At 47.0% G+C, this 20000-nt stretch overlaps 1 protein-coding gene across 1 annotated transcript in view; it reads right to left on the reverse strand.

The window, feature by feature from the left end:
- The window catches only part of LOC143500400 (kinesin-like protein KIF1C), a 37397-nt gene that overhangs the window by 5923 nt on the left and 11474 nt on the right, over positions 1–20000 (reverse strand). The window contains exons 8-17 of the mRNA XM_076994520.1: positions 19469–19546; positions 19316–19381; positions 18800–18878; positions 10243–10321; positions 9709–9857; positions 9244–9446; positions 3595–3674; positions 2809–2884; positions 2657–2736; positions 2444–2538 (exon numbers count right to left, since the gene is read on the reverse strand). Coding sequence (XP_076850635.1) covers positions 2444–2538; positions 2657–2736; positions 2809–2884; positions 3595–3674; positions 9244–9446; positions 9709–9857; positions 10243–10321; positions 18800–18878; positions 19316–19381; positions 19469–19546 — 985 coding nt within the window. The remainder of the gene's footprint in view (positions 1–2443; positions 2539–2656; positions 2737–2808; positions 2885–3594; positions 3675–9243; positions 9447–9708; positions 9858–10242; positions 10322–18799; positions 18879–19315; positions 19382–19468; positions 19547–20000) is intronic.

Here is a 20000-nt window from a genome sequence, read left to right on the forward strand (position 1 = left end):
CCAGTGAAACCAGTTTATGTTCTTTATAAGAGATGTGGATGGATATGCACTATGTGGACAAGGACTATACTCTTTAGAGCAGGGGTTCTCAACTGGTCTCAGCCCGGGACTCACTTTTTCTCATTGTCATTAAGTCACGACCCATTAAAGAAAAAAAGTTGTAGGTTGCCATACACCATGCACTTTATGTAATACAACTTGATTGGTGGTCTTATGAAGGACCGTTTAAAGGTATTGAAATTATTTTAAAAAACAGAGTATGTAGTGCTCTGGGGCCTTCACGACCGCCCCTTGCGTCCGTGTTAAGGTAATTTGTAGACGGTGCCTTAGACGTTGCAGTGGTGAAAGTTGCACATTTAAAATAACATGTTGTCTGCTATTTAAAATACGTCTATTCCTGACGTAAACAAAGTTGTAGATGTTTGTCTTAGTTGCCAGAAATAAGAATTTTCATATTCTGGCACTTTTGCTAATACTGTCAAAGTTATTGAAGAAAGAATTAAGAATATGTGAACGTGAAACAAACTTTACTAGTATGCATACGAGTGACTTTTGATCCCATTAAAATTACCTTAAAACTATGTACAGTTATAAAGAAGTATGTCCTCTTTGGGTCCGACACAGAGATACGGTCTCTGGTCCGACAGAGATGTAGATTGTGAAAAAATGCGATATTTTTCGCTTGGCCATTTTCAACGCTTAGCGATTAGCGCTCCGCTGCTTTGCGAGTCACGCTGGTGATCAGATTCCCGCATTTGTTGATGGGGAGTGAAATAATTATTACTCGCAAATTTAAATTTATGGTCGCGATTGCGACGATTTTAGTTGCAATCTGGAGCCCTGGCATGTTTGACGAGTGCCTCTCTGTCTTTTTTCAGGATAAAAGGTGAGTACAAAATTAGAAGAGTAGCATATTAATTTTTTTACAAACTGTCCGCGACCCACCCAGACCGTGTCCGCGACCCACTTTTGGGTCGCGACCCACCAGTTGAGAATCACTGCTTTAGAGTATTCCAGGAGTATAGTATCATATGTATACCAGGAGTATACTATCCAGATAGCAGGAGTATACCATCAGGAGTATACTAGGAGTATACCATCAAGTGCACAAACACTGACAGTCCAATGTGCAAAGGACACTTTCCACAGACACACTCTAAAATGGTAGACTGGGAGTGTCAGGGCCAATAGAGGGGCCAATAGAGGGGCCATTAGAGGGGCCAATAGAGGGGCCAATAGAGGGGCCATTAGAGGGGCCAATAGAGGGGCCATTAGAGGGGCCAATAGAGGGGCCATTAGAGGGGCCATTAGAGGGGCCATTAGAGGGGCCATTAGAGGGGCCATTAGAGGGGCCATTAGAGGGGCCAATAGAGGGGCCACCTCCATGTTAATATATTAATACCCATGAGATGTCCGACAAGCTTGCATATGTGTGATGGTCACATATCTACATGCTTCTGGACATATACTGTAATAGTGATGAATAAGTGATCATACACAAATCTGTGATAGATCGATGTAAATGTCCTTAGTCCTGTCATGGTCACTCAAGGTCAGAAGAAAGATCACGCTGTGCCTGACTGAATCACTCCTCATTAGCACTACTTAACAATGATGCAGAACTGATACTTCCCTGTATCCCCGCCCCTTCCCTATATCCCCGCCCCTTCCCTGTATCCCCGCCCCTTCCCTGTATCCCCTCCCCTTCCCTGTATCCCCTCCCCTTCCCTGTATCCCCGCCCCTTCCCTGTATCCTCGCCCCTTCCCTGTATCCCCGCCCCTTCCCTGTATCCCCGCCCCTTCTCTATATCCCCGCCCCTTCCCTGTATCCCCGCCCCTTCCCTGTATCCCCGCCCCTTCCCTGTATCCCCTCCCCTGTATCCCTCCCCTTCCCTGTATCCCCGCCCCTTCCCTATATCCCCGCCCCTTCCCTGTATCCCCGCCCCTTCCCTGTATCCCCGCCCCTTCCCTGTATCCCTCCCCTTCCCTGTATCCCTGCCCCTTCCCTGTATCCCCGCCCCTTCCCTGTATCCCCTCCCCTTCCCTGTATCCCCTCCCCTTCCCTGTATCCCCGCCCCTTCCCTGTATCCCCGCCCCTTCCCTATATCCCCGCCCCTTCCCTGTATCCCCTCCCCTTCCCTGTATCCCCGCCCCTTCCCTGTATCCCCTCCCCTTCCCTGTATCCCCTCCCCTTCCCTATATCCCCGCCCCTTCCCTATATCCCCTCCCCTTCCCTATATCCCCGACCCCTTCCCTATATCCCCGCCCCTTCCCTATATCCCCTCCCCTTCCCTGTATCCCCTCCCCTTCCCTGTATCCCCGCCCCTTCCCTGTATCCCCGCCCCTTCCCTATATCCCCGCCCCTTCCCTATATCCCCGCCCCTTCCCTGTATCCCCGCCCCTTCCCTGTACCCCTGTTGCCAGCCCCCCCCTCTCGTTTTACCTCCTCCATGGTTGTTATTGTGGCAGTAGAACACACAGTGTTGCTCCTTAATGAACTGCCCACTTAGACGAACGTCAACATCTTTTTGACCCACTCTGGTAAACAAACAAACCAAAACAATTGGCCATAACAATACTAATATACATGTTAAATCACAGGGAAAGAAGGTTATTAAACCAAGAAGTAAGAAACAATGTTTCAAACAGGCCAGACCTGGTAATGCCTTCTTTGATATAGTACAGCAGACACTCAGACATCAGAGGGTCCTCGTTAAGGTTCACCAAGTGAGGAGTCTACACACATGTAAAAACGTGTAAAGATTTGCGTACATTAGTGTACATGTGTGGGTGTGGGTTTTTACTCACTCCTTTGGGGGAAAACACTCCAACAGTTCCTCCATCTTCCTTAATGGATACACCCATCTCAGCCAGCAGAGTCTCCCTAATGGAGAATCACACAGTGGTATACACTATTACAACCCCCATAATCCACCACTACAACCCCATAATCCACCACTACAACCCCCATAGTACACCACTACAACCCCCATAGTACACCACTACAACCCCCATGATACACCACTACAACCCCCATAGTACACCACTACAACCCCCATAGTACACCACTACAACCCCCATAATACACCACTACAACCCCCATAGTACACCACTACAACCCCCATAGTACACCACTACAACCCCCATGATACACCACTACAATCCCATAATACACCACTACAACCCCATAATACACCACTACAACCCCCATAATAATATACCACCACAACCTTCATAACGTATGTGATTATGTGTGTGTGCTTTTGTGTGAGAGAAATATTATGTGTGTGTGTTTTTGTGTAGGAGTGAGTGTGTTTGTGATTGTGTGTCAAATTGTGTTTTTGTGTGGGGTTCAGTGTGTATGTGTTTGTGTGTGAGACTGTGTGTGTGTGTGTGTGTATGTGTTTTGTGTATATGTCTGTGTGTGAGTGAGTGTGTGGGTGTGAGCATGTGAGTGAGTGTATGGGTTTTGTGAGTATGTGTGTGGGTGAGTGTGTGCGTATGTGTGTGTGAGAGTATGTGTGTTTGTGTGTATGTATGTGTGTGAGTGCATGTATGTATGTGTGTGTGTGTGTGGGTGTGTGTGTGTGTTACCTTTCCAGTGTTATAGATTCTGTTTTCCTCAACTTTTCTTCCCAGGTCTCGTTTAGCTCAGCTATCATTTTCTCTGTTTCCTACAAGTTACAATTTACCAATTTAATACAAATAATGGGAAAGCAACTCTTTATGTGTTTTAACATTGATTAAAAGTGTTACGTCAGTTAGTAATGTGCTACTGCCAAGACTTCACTGTACTTAATAATTATATAAACTTTATTTAGCCATTTCAATATATATATATATATATATATATATATATATATATATATATATATATATATATATATATATATAAGATTTTTTAAAGAAAGTGAACAGTGCTCTATAAACAATTCTTCTTATTATTATTAATAAAGTACATTTTATTTATAGGTGCAATACTAGACACTCAAGGACACCCTACAACAAGAAATAACAAAACAGAATAAATAAGATGACAATAAAACCACAATTAATTAAGTTAAATAAGTTAGGGCTTATAGGACACGTATAATAATTAATTAATTTAAATAAGTTAGGGCTTATAGGACACGTATAATAAGGACTCAATATTATGAAGATCTGGTGGACATGAGTTCCATAACTGGGGGGCAAAGTGACCAAATGTCCTGCCATAGAAACAAGACATGTAGGACGGACAGTTAAATTAACGGAGGAAGATCTTAAAGTTCCACCAGAGGTAGACACAGGAGAGGTGTGTGTGTGTGTGTGATAACAGGAGAGGTGTGTGTGTGTGTGATAACAGGAGAGGTGTGTGTGTGTGATAACAGGAGAGGTGTGTGTGTGTGTGTGTGATAACAGGAGAGGTGTGTGTGTGTGTGATAACAGGAGAGGTGTGTGTGCGTGTGATAACAGGAGAGGTGTGTGTGTGATAACAGGAGAGGTGTGTGTGTGATAACAGGAGAGGTGTGTGTGTGTGATAACAGGAGAGGTGTGTGTGTGTGATAACAGGAGAGGTGTGTGTGTGTGATAACAGGAGAGGTGTGCGTGTGATAACAGGAGAGGTGTGTGTGTGATAACAGGAGAGGTGTGTGTGTGTGATAACAGGAGAGGTGTGTGTGTGTGATAACAGGAGAGGTGTGTGTGTGTGTGATAACAGGAGAGGTGTGTGTGTGTGATAACAGGAGAGGTGTGTGTGTGTGTGATAACAGGAGAGGTGTGTGTGTGTGATAACAGGAGAGGTGTGTGTGTGATAACAGGAGAGGTGTGTGCGTGTGATAACAGGAGAGGTGTGTGTGTGTGTGATAACAGGAGAGGTGTGTGTGTGTGATAACAGGAGAGGTGTGTGTGTGTGTGATAACAGGAGAGGTGTGTGTGTGTGATAACAGGAGAGGTGTGTGTGTGTGATAACAGGAGAGGTGTGTGTGTGTGATAACAGGAGAGGTGTGTGTGTGTGTGATAACAGGAGAGGTGTGCGTGTGATAACAGGAGAGGTGTGTGCGTGTGTGATAACAGGAGAGGTGTGTGTGTGTGATAACAGGAGAGGTGTGTGTGTGTGATAACAGGAGAGGTGTGTGTGTGTGATAACAGGAGAGGTGTGTGTGTGATAACAGGAGAGGTGTGCGTGTGTGATAACAGGAGAGGTGTGTGTGTGATAACAGGAGAGGTGTGTGTGTGTGATAACAGGAGAGGTGTGTGTGTGTGATAACAGGAGAGGTGTGTGTGTGTGATAACAGGAGAGGTGTGTGTGTGATAACAGGAGAGGTGTGTGTGTGTGATAACAGGAGAGGTGTGTGTGTGATAACAGGAGAGGTGTGTGCGTGTGATAACAGGAGAGGTGTGTGTGTGTGATAACAGGAGAGGTGTGTGTGTGTGATAATAGGAGAGGTGTGTGTGTGATAACAGGAGAGGTGTGTGTGTGTGTGATAACAGGAGAGGTGTGTGCGTGTGATAACAGGAGAGGTGTGTGTGTGTGATAACAGGAGAGGTGTGTGTGTGATAACAGGAGAGGTGTGTGTGTGTGTGATAACAGGAGAGGTGTGTGTGTGTGATAACAGGAGAGGTGTGTGTGTGTGTGATAACAGGAGAGGTGTGTGTGTGTGATAACAGGAGAGGTGTGTGTGTGATAACAGGAGAGGTGTGTGTGTGATAACAGGAGAGGTGTGTGTGTGATAACAGGAGAGGTGTGTGTGTGATAACAGGAGAGGTGTGTGTGTGTGATAACAGGAGAGGTGTGTGTGATAACAGGAGAGGTGTGTGTGTGTGTGATAACAGGAGAGGTGTGTGTGTGATAATAGGAGAGGTGTGTGTGATAACAGGAGAGGTGTGTGTGTGTGTGATAACAGGAGAGGTGTGTGTGTGATAACAGGAGAGGTGTGCGTGTGATAACAGGAGAGGTGTGTGTGTGTGATAACAGGAGAGGTGTGTGTGTGTGATAACAGGAGAGGTGTGTGTGTGATAACAGGAGAGGTGTGCGTGTGATAACAGGAGAGGTGTGTGTGTGATAACAGGAGAGGTGTGTGTGTGTGTGTGATAACAGGAGAGGTGTGTGTGTGATAACAGGAGAGGTGTGTGTGTGATAACAGGAGAGGTGTGTGTGTGTGATAACAGGAGAGGTGTGTGTGTGTGATAACAGGAGAGGTGTGTGTGATAACAGGAGAGGTGTGTGTGTGATAACAGGAGAGGTGTGTGTGTGATAACAGGAGAGGTGTTTGTGATAACAGGAGAGGTGTGTGTGATAACAGGAGAGGTGTGTGTGTGTGATAACAGGAGAGGTGTGTGTGTGATAACAGGAGAGGTGTGCGTGTGATAACAGGAGAGGTGTGTGTGTGTGATAACAGGAGAGGTGTGTGTGTGTGATAACAGGAGAGGTGTGTGTGTGTGATAACAGGAGAGGTGTGCATGTGATAACAGGAGAGGTGTGTGTGTGATAACAGGAGAGGTGTGTGTGTGTGTGTGATAACAGGAGAGGTGTGTGTGTGATAACAGGAGAGGTGTGTGATAACAGGAGAGGTGTGTGTGTGATAACAGGAGAGGTGTGTGTGTGTGATAACAGGAGAGGTGTGTGTGTGATAACAGGAGAGGTGTGTGTGTGTGTGATAACAGGAGAGGTGTGTGTGTGTGATAACAGGAGAGGTGTGTGTGTGTGTGATAACAGGAGAGGTGTGTGTGTGTGATAACAGGAGAGGTGTGTGTGTGATAACAGGAGAGGTGTGTGTGTGATAACAGGAGAGGTGTGTGTGTGATAACAGGAGAGGTGTGTGTGTGTGATAACAGGAGAGGTGTGTGTGATAACAGGAGAGGTGTGTGTGTGTGTGATAACAGGAGAGGTGTGTGTGTGATAATAGGAGAGGTGTGTGTGATAACAGGAGAGGTGTGTGTGTGTGTGATAACAGGAGAGGTGTGTGTGTGATAACAGGAGAGGTGTGCGTGTGATAACAGGAGAGGTGTGTGTGTGTGATAACAGGAGAGGTGTGTGTGTGTGATAACAGGAGAGGTGTGTGTGTGTGATAACAGGAGAGGTGTGTGTGTGATAACAGGAGAGGTGTGCGTGTGATAACAGGAGAGGTGTGTGTGTGATAACAGGAGAGGTGTGTGTGTGTGTGTGATAACAGGAGAGGTGTGTGTGTGATAACAGGAGAGGTGTGTGTGTGATAACAGGAGAGGTGTGTGTGTGTGATAACAGGAGAGGTGTGTGTGTGTGATAACAGGAGAGGTGTGTGTGATAACAGGAGAGGTGTGTGTGTGATAACAGGAGAGGTGTGTGTGTGATAACAGGAGAGGTGTTTGTGATAACAGGAGAGGTGTGTGTGATAACAGGAGAGGTGTGTGTGTGTGATAACAGGAGAGGTGTGTGTGTGATAACAGGAGAGGTGTGCGTGTGATAACAGGAGAGGTGTGTGTGTGTGATAACAGGAGAGGTGTGTGTGTGTGATAACAGGAGAGGTGTGCATGTGATAACAGGAGAGGTGTGTGTGTGATAACAGGAGAGGTGTGTGTGTGTGTGTGATAACAGGAGAGGTGTGTGTGTGATAACAGGAGAGGTGTGTGATAACAGGAGAGGTGTGTGTGTGATAACAGGAGAGGTGTGTGTGTGTGATAACAGGAGAGGTGTGTGTGTGATAACAGGAGAGGTGTGTGTGTGATAACAGGAGAGGTGTGTGTGTGTGATAACAGGAGAGGAGTGTGTGTGTGATAACAGGAGAGGTGTGTGTGTGTGATAACTGGAGGTGTGTGTGTGTGTGTGTGATAACAGGAGAGGATTGGAAGATGCTTGTTGACATTGGCCAGCAACTGATCTTCCCACCAGAGATATCAGCTACAACACTCAGACCAGACTTGGTACTCTGGTCTCCCTCACTCAAAGCTGTTAACATCATTGAGCTTACGGTCCCATGATAACCCTAACCCTAACCCTAACCCTAACCCTAACCCTAACCCTAACCCATGGGAGGACTCAACAGAAGACGCCTACGAACGCAAGATGCTGCACTACACAGAGCTGGCTGCAGATGCAAGACAACGAGGGTGGAATGCGCAAGTCTACCCAGCGGAAGTAGGATGTCGAGGTATTGTGGCCACTTCTACCATCAGGCTGTTAAAAGACCTTGGTATCCAAGGACAGGCACTGCAACAGACAATCAAATCCATGTCTGAAAGAATGGTCCAGCTCCTCCTTACTTGATGGCCATGGTAAAACCCAGAAGCATACCAAGAGCCCTCCATGCCTCGATGACTCGTCTTGAGCCTCCATCATCCAGGACACATGGGAGACAAGCATCCAGACTTTTCTCTGTCCTGGCTCCAAGGTGGTGGAATGAACTTCCCTTGTGTGTCCGAACATCGGAGTCACTTGCTGTCTTCAGACGCCGACTGAAGACCCACCTCTTTCAAGTGCACTTTACATAATTATGCTTTCGTCTACTGTGCTTTATCGTCTCTTTCCTCAGGTGTTTGTTACAGGTATTGCTTACTGTCTCAGGTATTGTGCATAATTGGGTTATAGGAACTGCTTACTGTCCTTTTCCTCAGGTGATGTGTATATTCAGGTATAATAATGACTTGACATAATTGTTAGGTATCATATGACTTTCGTCTAGTGGTTTTTCCAGCTTAGAGTACCTTGTGTTCAAGTCGCTCTGGATAAGAGCGACTGCTAAATGCCATAAATGTAAATGTAAATGAAGCAGCCGAAAGAAGCAGCCGTTGGAGCTGTTGGGCTCAGAAAACTACTGGACCCAATCACTAAGGAATAGCCACCCCACACCCTTTCTCCAAACCCAGGAGTTGAGGGACCAAGGTATGCGGTCAGTTCCAAGCCTGACTCAGGAGAGTGGACGCCCCTACCGTGCATATAGTCCCCTGGACTTGGGACACAAGCTCGGGCTTGATCACCCTGTAGCTGGCCACCTTTGATGAGGGTGTCTAGTGTTGAAAGGCCGAAACACCCCCGATTCAAAGGAACACTACTGATGATGTGTCCTAAAGTGACAGAGACAATCCCCACGCCTCTCTTACTACCAAGTAAACTCATGTGACTTAACATCTAATGGCACAATGGATAGTAATACCATCTCGTCCAGTGTTTATGAATCTAGCTTGAGAAAATGTAATGCGAACCAGGATTTAATTTAATTCTAAAAGCCCAAGATTTACACACAGGCCACACCCTCTCAGGACTTTAGGCCACACCCACTCTTTTACCTGTAGTCTCTCCACTGCTTCTTCCTTGGATATGATCTCTTCCTGAAACTCTGCTGATGGAGTAAGGTCACTGACTGAGGGGCGGGCCCCGTCGTGGGGGTGTTCATTTCCAGGTACAAGTGATGTGATTGGTGGAGGACCATTAGAGGCAGGACAAGTCAGCGAAACAGGATAGAGATGACTGTTATTATTCACCTCTGGGCCTGCCGGACAGCAAAAACACCAATAAGACAGTGGGTGTATGTGTGTGTGTGTGTGTGTATGTGTAGGTGTGTGTGTGTGTGTAGGTGTGTGTATGTGTGTGTAGGTGTGTGTGTGTGTGTATATGTGTGTGTAGGTGTGTGTATGTGTGTGTGTGTGTGTGTGTATGTGTGTGTAGGTGTGAGTGTGTATGTGTGTGTAGGTGTGTGTAGGTGTGTGTGTGTGTATGTGTGTGTGTGTGTAGGTGTGTATGTGTGTGTGTACCAGTAGTTGTAAGCAGCTGTTTAAGTCCCTGGGTGAGCAGTAACTCTCTGAGTCTCTGCACTTCCTGCTTCAGTTGTCTGATCAGTCGAGCGTTGGGGTCTTCATTAATAATGGCGTTACAACGAATCTGTTTTGCACGGTCAGCATACCTGTAAGCACACACCATACACACACAACATACACACACACAAACACATACACAATCACTTGCGCACACAACATGTATGCGAGTATGTATGCACTAGTGAGTGTGTGTGTGTGTGTGTGTGTGTGTGTTAGTGAAGTAGTGAGTGTGTGTGTGTGTGTGTGTGTGTGTGTTAGTGGACTAGTGAGTGTGTGTGTTTATGTTAGTGGACTAGTGAGTGTGTGTGTGTGTGTGTGTTAGTGGACTAGTGAGAGAGTGTGTGTGTGTTAGTGGAGTAGTGAGTGTGTGTGTGTGTGTGTGTGTTAGTGGAGTAGTGAGTGTGTGTGTTTGTGTTAGTGGAGTAGTGAGTGTGTGTGTGTTAGTGGAGTAGTGAGTGTGTGTGTTTTTACCGCAGTGTACTAAGTGTTTCTTCATAGCTGATATCTGCAGGGCTGAGGGCTGCAATCATTGCAGTACGTGAGTTCCCACCTGGAACAAACACACATGAATGTAGATTTATAGAGGGTCTGATAGCTCAGTAGATATCACCACTGCACAAGAACTTGGGGGTTTGAATTCTTGGGTAAAGGCCTTCCATCCCAGCCGGGCGTTTCAAGTGAGAACCCTCCTACCTCGCTAACGAGAGACACATAAAACCGTGTGCTCACAACGGCTTAGGTGCCTTGTTGGGGACCAATTAAGAGAGTCTTCTATAGCAGCCTAACCCTAACTCTAACACCATATGGAATGGAACATCATATCCATCCATAACCACCCATAACCAATCATAACCAACCATAAGAGCTCTATTTCTGACCTACAGTGAGTTCAGAACGCTGCTGCAAGGGTCCTGACCCACAGGAGAAAGAGAGATCATATTACACCTGCACTCCACTCACTGCACTGGTTACCTGTCAGCTTTAGAATAGATTTTAAGGTTCTAGTCATGGTTTTTAAATGTCTTAATGGTCTTGCTCCTCTTTACCTCAGTGAAATGATGGTTAGATATGTTCCAGTCAGGTCTCTCAGGTCTTCAAACAGTAATCTACTGGTGAGGGTGCTTTTAGCCACTATGGCCCAAAGCTCTGGAACTCTCTTCCTGAGGAGCTCAGAGGCATTTCATCACTGTACAGCAGGGGTGTCAAACTCATTTTTACCGTGGGTGTAACGAATAGAACACGCGAGGAGAGATCCTGATGCGGAAGTAAGTGCTTTTTATTAAGATAATTCAGTACAGCAGGCCACGTAGAGCACACAGCGGTGTTATGCTGGTGTAGGGCAGTAGTGAAGTAGCGGTGGTCAGAACGGTCCGAGGTCGAGAGGCGAGAGCAGAGTCCGGGAGGTATCCAGGGATCAGGCGGGAGACGTGGTCTAGGGGGCAAGCAGAGTTCGGTACACAGGCAGACAGACCGGAGAAAAGGCTTGGTATGCAACAACATGGAGGCAATACTTCGCAACCAGGAAGTGAGGTGCTGGTGCTTAAGTATGTATGGAATGTGGGCGTGGTGGTGAAACAGGTGAACTTGATATGTCATCGGCTATTCCTGACATTACCCCCCCGCAACGGAGCGTCTCTAGACGCTCCACGCCTCGAAGGCGGCCGGCCACGACCCCGGGGGGCAGGGAAATGTGGGTGTGCAGTATGGAAGTCAGCAATGAGCGACGGGCAGAGGACATCGCGAGCGGATACCCAGGCCCGTTCCTCGGGACCATATCCCTCCCAGTCGACGAGATACTGGAGACCTCCACGTCGACGTCGTGATTCCAGTAATTCCCGTACAATGTAAGCAGGTCTACCGTCAATGTCTAGAGGTTCCGGGGGGCGGTCCTGTAACGGGGAGACTGACATGGGGCTGTAATGGACAGGCTTCAGGAGGGAGACGTGGAAAACGGGATGAATGCGGTATTGGGGGGTTAGCAAGAGTTTATAGGTGACCGCATTTACCCTGCGAAGGATCTTGAAAGGTCCGATGTATCGGGGTTTGAGCTTGTGGCAAGGTTGGCGGAGGTTGAGGTTGCGGGTGGACAGCCACACTCGCTGACCGGGATGATAGATGAGAGCGGGGAGACGACGCCGGTCAGCATTCATACGGCGGGTGTGGAGCGCGCGCCGCAACTGTACGTGCGCGAGCTCCCAGGCACGGGCACTATTCTTTAGCCAGTCGTCCAGAGCGGGAACATCAGCGGGGGTTTTATCCCAAGGGAAGAACGGAGGCTGGTAACCGTATACACATTGGAAGGGGGTTAGTTTGGTGGATGAATGAATGATGGAGTTTCGAGCGTATTCGGCCCAGGGGATATATTTATGCCAGTCCCTCCGAGAAGAGCAGTACTGGCGGAGAAAGCGACCTAGCTCCTGGTTATATCGCTCTACTTCACCGTTAGACTGGGGGTGGTATCCGGAGGTTAGGCTGGCAGTAATCCCGAGTAGTTTACAGAACTGAGTCCAGACGCGGGAGGTGAATTGCACGCCTCTATCCGACACAATGTCTTCAGGTAGTCCATATATTCGGAACACGTAGTGAAACACATCTGAGGCTGTTTCCATAGCAGTGGGTAGTTTTGGTCGTGGAATTAGGCGGCACATCTTCGAGAATCTGTCTACGATCACGAGTACTACTGTGTTGCCACCGGAGACAGGTAAGTCCGTGATGAAGTCGATGGCTAGATGAGACCATGGACGGCGGGGTATCGACAATGGGAGGAGCTGACCGGTGGGCAGCGCTCGAGGGGTGCGTGACTGTGCGCATACGGCGCAGGCGAGAACATAGTCGCGAATGTCCTCCTCCCATGACGGCCACCAGTATTTCTGTGAGATCAGGTGTTTAGTGCGGGTTATACCGGGATGACCAGTGCTGGGAGTGTCATGTGCTAGTTGGAGGAGACGCCCCCGGATCGGAACAGGGACATATTGTTTGTCATCTGGGCCGTCCGCAGGGCCCGGGTCAGCGCGAAGCGCGTCTTCCAGGTCGTCTTGGATATCCCACCGGATGAGGTCGATGAAGCAGGATTCCCAGAGGATACGGTTAGGTGTTTTGTCGTTCGGCGTCCTATCATGAATCCGAGATAACGCGTCCGCTTTGGTGTTTCTGGACCCTGGTCGGTAGTGCACGGTGAACTTGAAGCGGGAAAAGAACAGTGCCCATCGAGCTTGTCGGGGATTGAGCCGTCGTGCGGACTTGATGTACAGTTGTGATCAAATTTATTCAACCCCCAATGCTGCGAAGGGTTTTATGGAATTCAGTGCACATTTGTAATTGTGTTCATAATGAAATCTTACAAGGACTTGTTAAAGAACTAAATGCAACTAAGATAGCATCAATTTTTTTTGTCATAAAGTATTAAATGGCCTTTTTGTGATTTCTTCATTGACACAATTATTCAACCCCTTTACGACTACCACTCCTAAGAACAGAGGTTCATTCCAGTGTTTTCCATCAGGTATTGAAAACATCTGTGGATGTCAACGAGCAGCAATCAAGCATGATAAGCACCAATTAGGCAGATTTAAAAGGACTGTGATACTCAGCTCCTTCTAGACATCTACTGGTGTGTTTCCAAGCATGGTGAAGGCAAGAGAATGGTCCCAGAAGACAAGAGAAGAGGTTATTGCTCTTCACAAGAATGGCAATGGATATAAAAAGATTGCGAAGTTGTTAAATATTCCAAGAGACACTATCGGAAGTATCATTCGCAAGTTCAAGTTAAAGGGCACAGTGGAAACGTTACCTGGTCGTGGCAGAAAGAAGATCCTGACCGCGACTGCTGTGCGCTACCTGAAGCGTAATGTGGAGAAAAATCCCCGCGTGACTGCTAAGGAACTGAAAAAAGACCTGTCAGATGTGGGCACTGAAGTTTCAGCTCAGACAATAAGGCGCGCACTGCATAACGAAGACCTCCATGCCAGAACGCCCAGACGCACCCCCTTGCTGACTCCAAAGAACAAGAAAAGTCGACTGCAGTATGCCAAAAGTCATGTGGACAAGCCACAAAGGTTTTGGAACAGTGTACTGTGGTCAGATGAAACTAAATTAGAACTGTTTGGGCCAATGGACCAGTGCTATGTTTGGAGGAGGAAGAACCAGGCTTATGAACAAAAGAACACCTTGTCTACTGTGAAGCACGGCAGGGGGTCAATTATGCTTTGGGGCTGTTTTGCTTCTAATGGTACAGGAAAGCTTCAACGTGTGCAGGGTACCATGAATTCCCTTCAGTACCAGGAGATCTTGGAGGAAAATGTGATGGAGTCAGTCACAAACCTGCGGCTTGGGAGACGTTGGACCTTCCAACAGGACAATGATCCGGTGCACACATCCAAGTCCACTAGAGCATGGTTGAACATGAAAGGCTGGAACATTCTAGAGTGGCCATCGCAATCACCAGACTTAAATCCAATTGAGAACCTCTGGTGGGACCTAAAGAAGGCAGTTGCAGTGCGCAAGCCTAAGAATGTGACTGAACTGGAGGCTTTTGCCCATGAAGAATGGGCTAAGATACCCATAGGTCGCTGCAAGACACTTGTGTCAAGCTATGCTTCACGCTTGAAAGCTGTCATAACTGGAAAAGGATGTTGTACTAAGTACTAAAAAATAATGTCACTAGGGGGTTGAATAAAACTGATAATGATGTGAGCACAGTAAAGACATTTGTGGTTATTCCATCATAAATATTATGTTATGTTTGTCTAATTTACAAGTGCCTCTTTGATATAATTGTAAATAAGATGACTGAAATGATCAAAATCAATGTCAAACTGGCCAAAACACTTTATTTCAGTGGGGGTTGAATAAATTTGATCACAACTGTATTCCAGGTTCTTATGATCCGTGTATACCTGAAAGGGGTGCTCCGCTCCCTCCAACCAGTGTCGCCAGTGTTCGAGAGCCAGTTTCATAGCTAGGAGTTCACGGTCACCTACGTCGTAGTTCACTTCGGCCGGTTTCAGCTTCTTAGAAAGATAGGCACATGGGAACAGCTTGGGCGGATTACCTTGTCTCTGTGACAGAACAGCCCCCACTCCTACGTTTGATGCGTCGACTTCGACGATGAAAGGTAATGAAGGGTCCGGGAGGTGCAATATGGGAGCGCTGGTGAATGCGGTCTTCAGCGTCTTAAACGCACGGTCCGCTAGAGGCGTCCATACGAAGTGGCGCCTCTTTCCCCCCTTTAGGAGGTCGGTAAGGGGAGCCGCCACCGAACCAAAACCCCTGATGAACCGACGACAGAAGTTGGCGAATCCAAGGAACCGTTGGAGATCCTTGACAGAGCGGGGAACTGGCCAGTTAGCGACGGCTTCCACTTTTTGGTCGTCCATGCCGATGCGTCCTGGAGAGAGGGTACAGCCGAGGAAGGAGATAGTCGGTGCGTGAAACTCACATTTTTCTGCCTTCACATACAAGCCGTTCTCTCGCAGACGTTGCAAGACCGAAGAAACATGTTGTATGTGGTCCTGGACAGAGGGGGAATAGATCAAGATATCATCGATATAGACGAACACGTATTTGTCAATCATATCCCGGAATATGTCATCCATGAACGCCTGAAATACAGACGGACTATTTGACAGTCCGTATGGCATTACTAAATACTCATAGTGCCCTCTGGCGGTGACGAAGGCTGTTTTCCACTCATCTCCCGCGCGGATCCTGATCAAGTTATACGCGCTCCTGAGATCAAGTTTGGTGAAGATCGTAGCCCCCATCAACCGTTCTTGTGAGGCAGAGATGAAAGGCAGGGGGTAAGCGAATTTGGAAGTAACAGCGTTCAGGGCCCGGTAATCTATACAAGGACGTAAACCCCCATCCTTCTTCTCTACGAAGAAGAACCCCGCCGCGACAGGGGATGTGGACGGGCGGATAAACCCCTTCTGGAGAGCTTCGCTGACATACGCTTCCATGGCGGCATCTTCTGGACGGGACAGTGGGTAAGGTTTTGTTCTCTTAGGTAGTGTCACCCCGGGAAGGAGGTCTATGGCACAGTCGCAAGCTCTATGAGGAGGAAGCATACTAGCGCGCTCCTTATTAAACACGTCCTTGAATGCACAATACTGTTCAGGAACCGCATCAGAGAGGGGCGTCTCAGGGCTCTCGACTGTCGAGGAGCGAAGGGGTAAGTGCACACAATTCTGCAGGCAGCGCGGTCTCCACGCGATTAATTCCCGTTTCTGCCAGGAGATGACCGGATCGTGTTCTCTCAGCCAGGGGAAACCGAGAATCACTGAATCACGAGGGGCGGAGACCAGATAGAATTGTCTCAGTTCAGAGTGAAACAGCCCAACCCGGAGGAGCAACGGCTTGGTACGTAACTTTACCATTCCAGTACCAATGGGCTGTCCACTCACAGAATTCACTCTCAAGGGGGGATTCACCTTTTCAACGGGAATATTTAATGATTTTGCTAACTCGCTATCGAGGAAGTCCCCTCCTGCGCCTGAGTCAACCAAAGCTGAGAAGCAGTGGTCATGACCCCCCCAGGTGAGCTGTACAGGCAGGGTAAGTTGGGACTTGGCACACAGAGAAAGCAAAGGTGGTCTTACTTCGGTTTGTGAGGGGGAGCCCTCGTGGGGACGAGATGGTCGTGTGGAACACTGGTCACGGAAGTGACCCTCCTCGCCGCAGTAGAGGCAGAGCCCCTCACGTATGCGACGAGCTCTCTCCAGGGGAGTGAGCGGAGACCGGCCCAGCTGCATAGCCTTTTCTGAGAACCGAGATGACTGGTTGGGGGAAGTGGTCGAGCATGCACCGGCTGAAAAGGGATGGTGAGTAGTGAGTAGTTTATCTACGTTCACCGCTGTTTGTATGAACTCAGTAAGGGATCGCTTCTCTCCTCGACAGGCCATCTCAACCTGCAGATCTGTCCTCAGACCACGGCGAAACACAGTCTTTAGGGCGGTCTCACTCCAGCCACTACCAGCAGCCAGCGTACGGAATTCCCGGGCGTAATCTGCAGCGCTGCGTCTCCCCTGCTTGATCTCGCATAGCTGGGTACCGACATCGCGACCTGCAGCGGGGTGATCGAAGACGGATTTGAGTAGTTCTGTGAAGCGGCGCTCGGACCCCAGGGCGGAATCTCCACTGTTCCAAAGAGCTGTAGCCCAGGTCCCTGCTTCTCCGGTCAGGAAGGACAGCATACAATCCACCCGTTGCCGGTCTGTCTGGTACTGGACTGGGTGGTACGTGAAGTACATTGAGCACTGCATTAAAAAGTTCCGGCAACGCTCCGGAGAGCCATCATACCGTTCAGGTACAGCCACTGGGATGTCTGCGAGGAGCATAGCAGCGGTCAAGGGAACAGGTGTCACGGGATTGGCACTTTGGGTGTTCTGGGGTATGATCTCGGGGAACTGTCGATCGTACCTCGCTAGGACTGTGACCTGCGTCTTTCGATGAGCCGGACGAGTCTGAGTTTCCGCAGGATCTGTGTTGCAGGCGAAGTATTCTGTAACGAATAGAACACGCGAGGAGAGATCCTGATGCGGAAGTAAGTGCTTTTTATTAAGATAATTCAGTACAGCAGGCCACGTAGAGCACACAGCGGTGTTATGCTGGTGTAGGGCAGTAGTGAAGTAGCGGTGGTCAGAACGGTCCGAGGTCGAGAGGCGAGAGCAGAGTCCGGGAGGTATCCAGGGATCAGGCGGGAGACGTGGTCTAGGGGGCAAGCAGAGTTCGGTACACAGGCAGACAGACCGGAGAAAAGGCTTGGTATGCAACAACATGGAGGCAATACTTCGCAACCAGGAAGTGAGGTGCTGGTGCTTAAGTATGTATGGAATGTGGGCGTGGTGGTGAAACAGGTGAACTTGATATGTCATCGGCTATTCCTGACAGTGGGACACATCAGTATAACCGTTGCCCACAGAGAGACACATGTAACTTATAAATGTAACTAATTCTTAATGTTAAATAACTCAGAATTTATTACTTATTCAAGAAACAAATATAGATATATTTACATAGATGTTATCTTGTAACGGTTCAGATCAGCAGGAGTGATGGAAATGCAGATATTAGAGTATTTATTATAAAGGAAGTCATAAAACACTACACAACCACACAGAAGGCAGAACAGGACTAAACACAGAGGGGAGGATACAGACAAACGGGTAACGATAATACACATGAGAAAATACTAATCCATAACGCCACATAAACATTACGGGGAGAATCATAACATAAAGGGAGCAACGACTAAAGGGGTAGCGGGCACAAACACCAAACCATGAGCGACTAACTAAACGGATAACCAGGGAATAACCGACCGAACATTATGAACGACAGGGAAGACAACATACAAGATACATACATAAGTGCTAAGTGGAGAGAAACATACACTAATAACGATAATTAGATTAGCACACAACACTGTATTAGTGCACAACACTGTACAGTACACAACACTGTATTAGTGTACAACACTGTATTAGTGTACAACACCGTTATTAGTGTACAAGAAACTCTAACTGTTCTAATCATTTTTATAGTTTTCCATCGTATTTACTTTATTACATTATTTTATTTAGTTACATTTTGTCTGTTCTAATTATTTGAATAGTTTTGCCTTATTTACTTAGTTACATTATTTTGTCTGTTATTTTAATAATTTGTCATCTTATTACATTATTTTATGTTTGTTTCCTTTTATCTTTAATTTCTTTAAATGTTTTCTTTTTGTCTTCTTATCTTTGCTTCCTTTTAATGTTTTTTTTATTATTCTATAAAGCACTTTGAGTTGCATGTATGTATGAAAGGTGCTATACAAATAAAGATTATTATTATTATTATTATTATTATAATCATTATTATTATTATTATTATTATAACCATAACACTCCAAAAGTTGTTGGACAGATTCTGTGGGACCCCTGATTCATTCCCTTATGAGGTCAATGTGGGACAAAGTTACCTAGGTTCAAAGGTCAATGTGGGACACACTGGCCTAGGTTCAAATGTCAATGTGGGACACACTAACCTAGGTTTTCCTTCAGTAACCAGGTCAGCACTGAGTCTCTGTACGGGATGAACTCAGACTTCCTCTTCTTGTTGCTTTGCTGCACACACACACACACACACACACACACACACACACACACACACACACACACACACACACACACACACACACACACACACACACACACACACACACAGAACTGTGAATGCTATAAGGGTGACTGGACTACAGCCACTTTGTAAAGAGTGCCATCTTTCTTACAGGTGAATCTCAGTGAATTAACATATCACCAAAGTTCATTTATTTCAGTAATTCAATACAAAAAGTGAAACACATACATAGATTCATGATGAACAGAGTGATCCATTTCAAGTGTTGATTTCTGTTAATGTTGATTATTATGGCTTACAGCCAATGAAAACCCAAAATCATTATCTCAGAAAATTTTAATATTATATAAGACCAACTGAAAAATGATTTTTAATTCAGAAATGTCTTAGTCAGTGTAACTAAACGTCTTAGTTTTAGTCTCACCGCATCAGCCAGGGCAGATATCACCTTCCCCAGAGTGGTTAGAGACTTATTAATGTTTGCCCCTTCCTGGAAACACAGGGAGAAACACGCATGTGTTCACACTTGCACCTTTTGATTCAGGTTAATCATACCAAAGCAGTCTTGACCTCTTACCTTTAACCTCATGCCCTTTGCTCCTGACGAGTCTGGTCTCTCGCTTCCAGCCAGATCTACAAGACTGATTTTACTGACCTGAGAGAGAGATGGAGAGAGAGAGAGAGAGAGATGGAGAGAGTGGGGGAAATGGACAGAGGGAGATGGAAAGAGAAAGAGATAGAGTGAGAGAGAGATGGAGAAAGGAGAGAGAAGGACAGAGAGCGAGATGGAGAGAGAGAGAGATGAGGGAGGGAGAGAGAGAGGGATGAGGGAGGGAGAGAGAGAGGGATGAGGGAGGGAGAGAGAGAGGGATGAGGGAGGGAGAGAGAGCAAAAGCGATGGAGAGACAGAGGGACAAAAACAAGGAGAAACAGTTTAATGGTGTTTTTAGGTACATAAAAGAGCCAATTATAATAGGTAACAGGTTAATCTTAACCCTATGGTTCATTAATGTATTATGGTTCATTAACCCTAACCCTATGGTTAATTGATGTGTTAAGGTTCATTAACCCATATTCTATGGTTCATTAATGTGTTATGGTTCATTAAT

Source organism: Brachyhypopomus gauderio, unplaced genomic scaffold, assembly GCF_052324685.1.
Source record: "Brachyhypopomus gauderio isolate BG-103 unplaced genomic scaffold, BGAUD_0.2 sc148, whole genome shotgun sequence".
Classification (NCBI taxonomy): domain Eukaryota; kingdom Metazoa; phylum Chordata; class Actinopteri; order Gymnotiformes; family Hypopomidae; genus Brachyhypopomus; species Brachyhypopomus gauderio.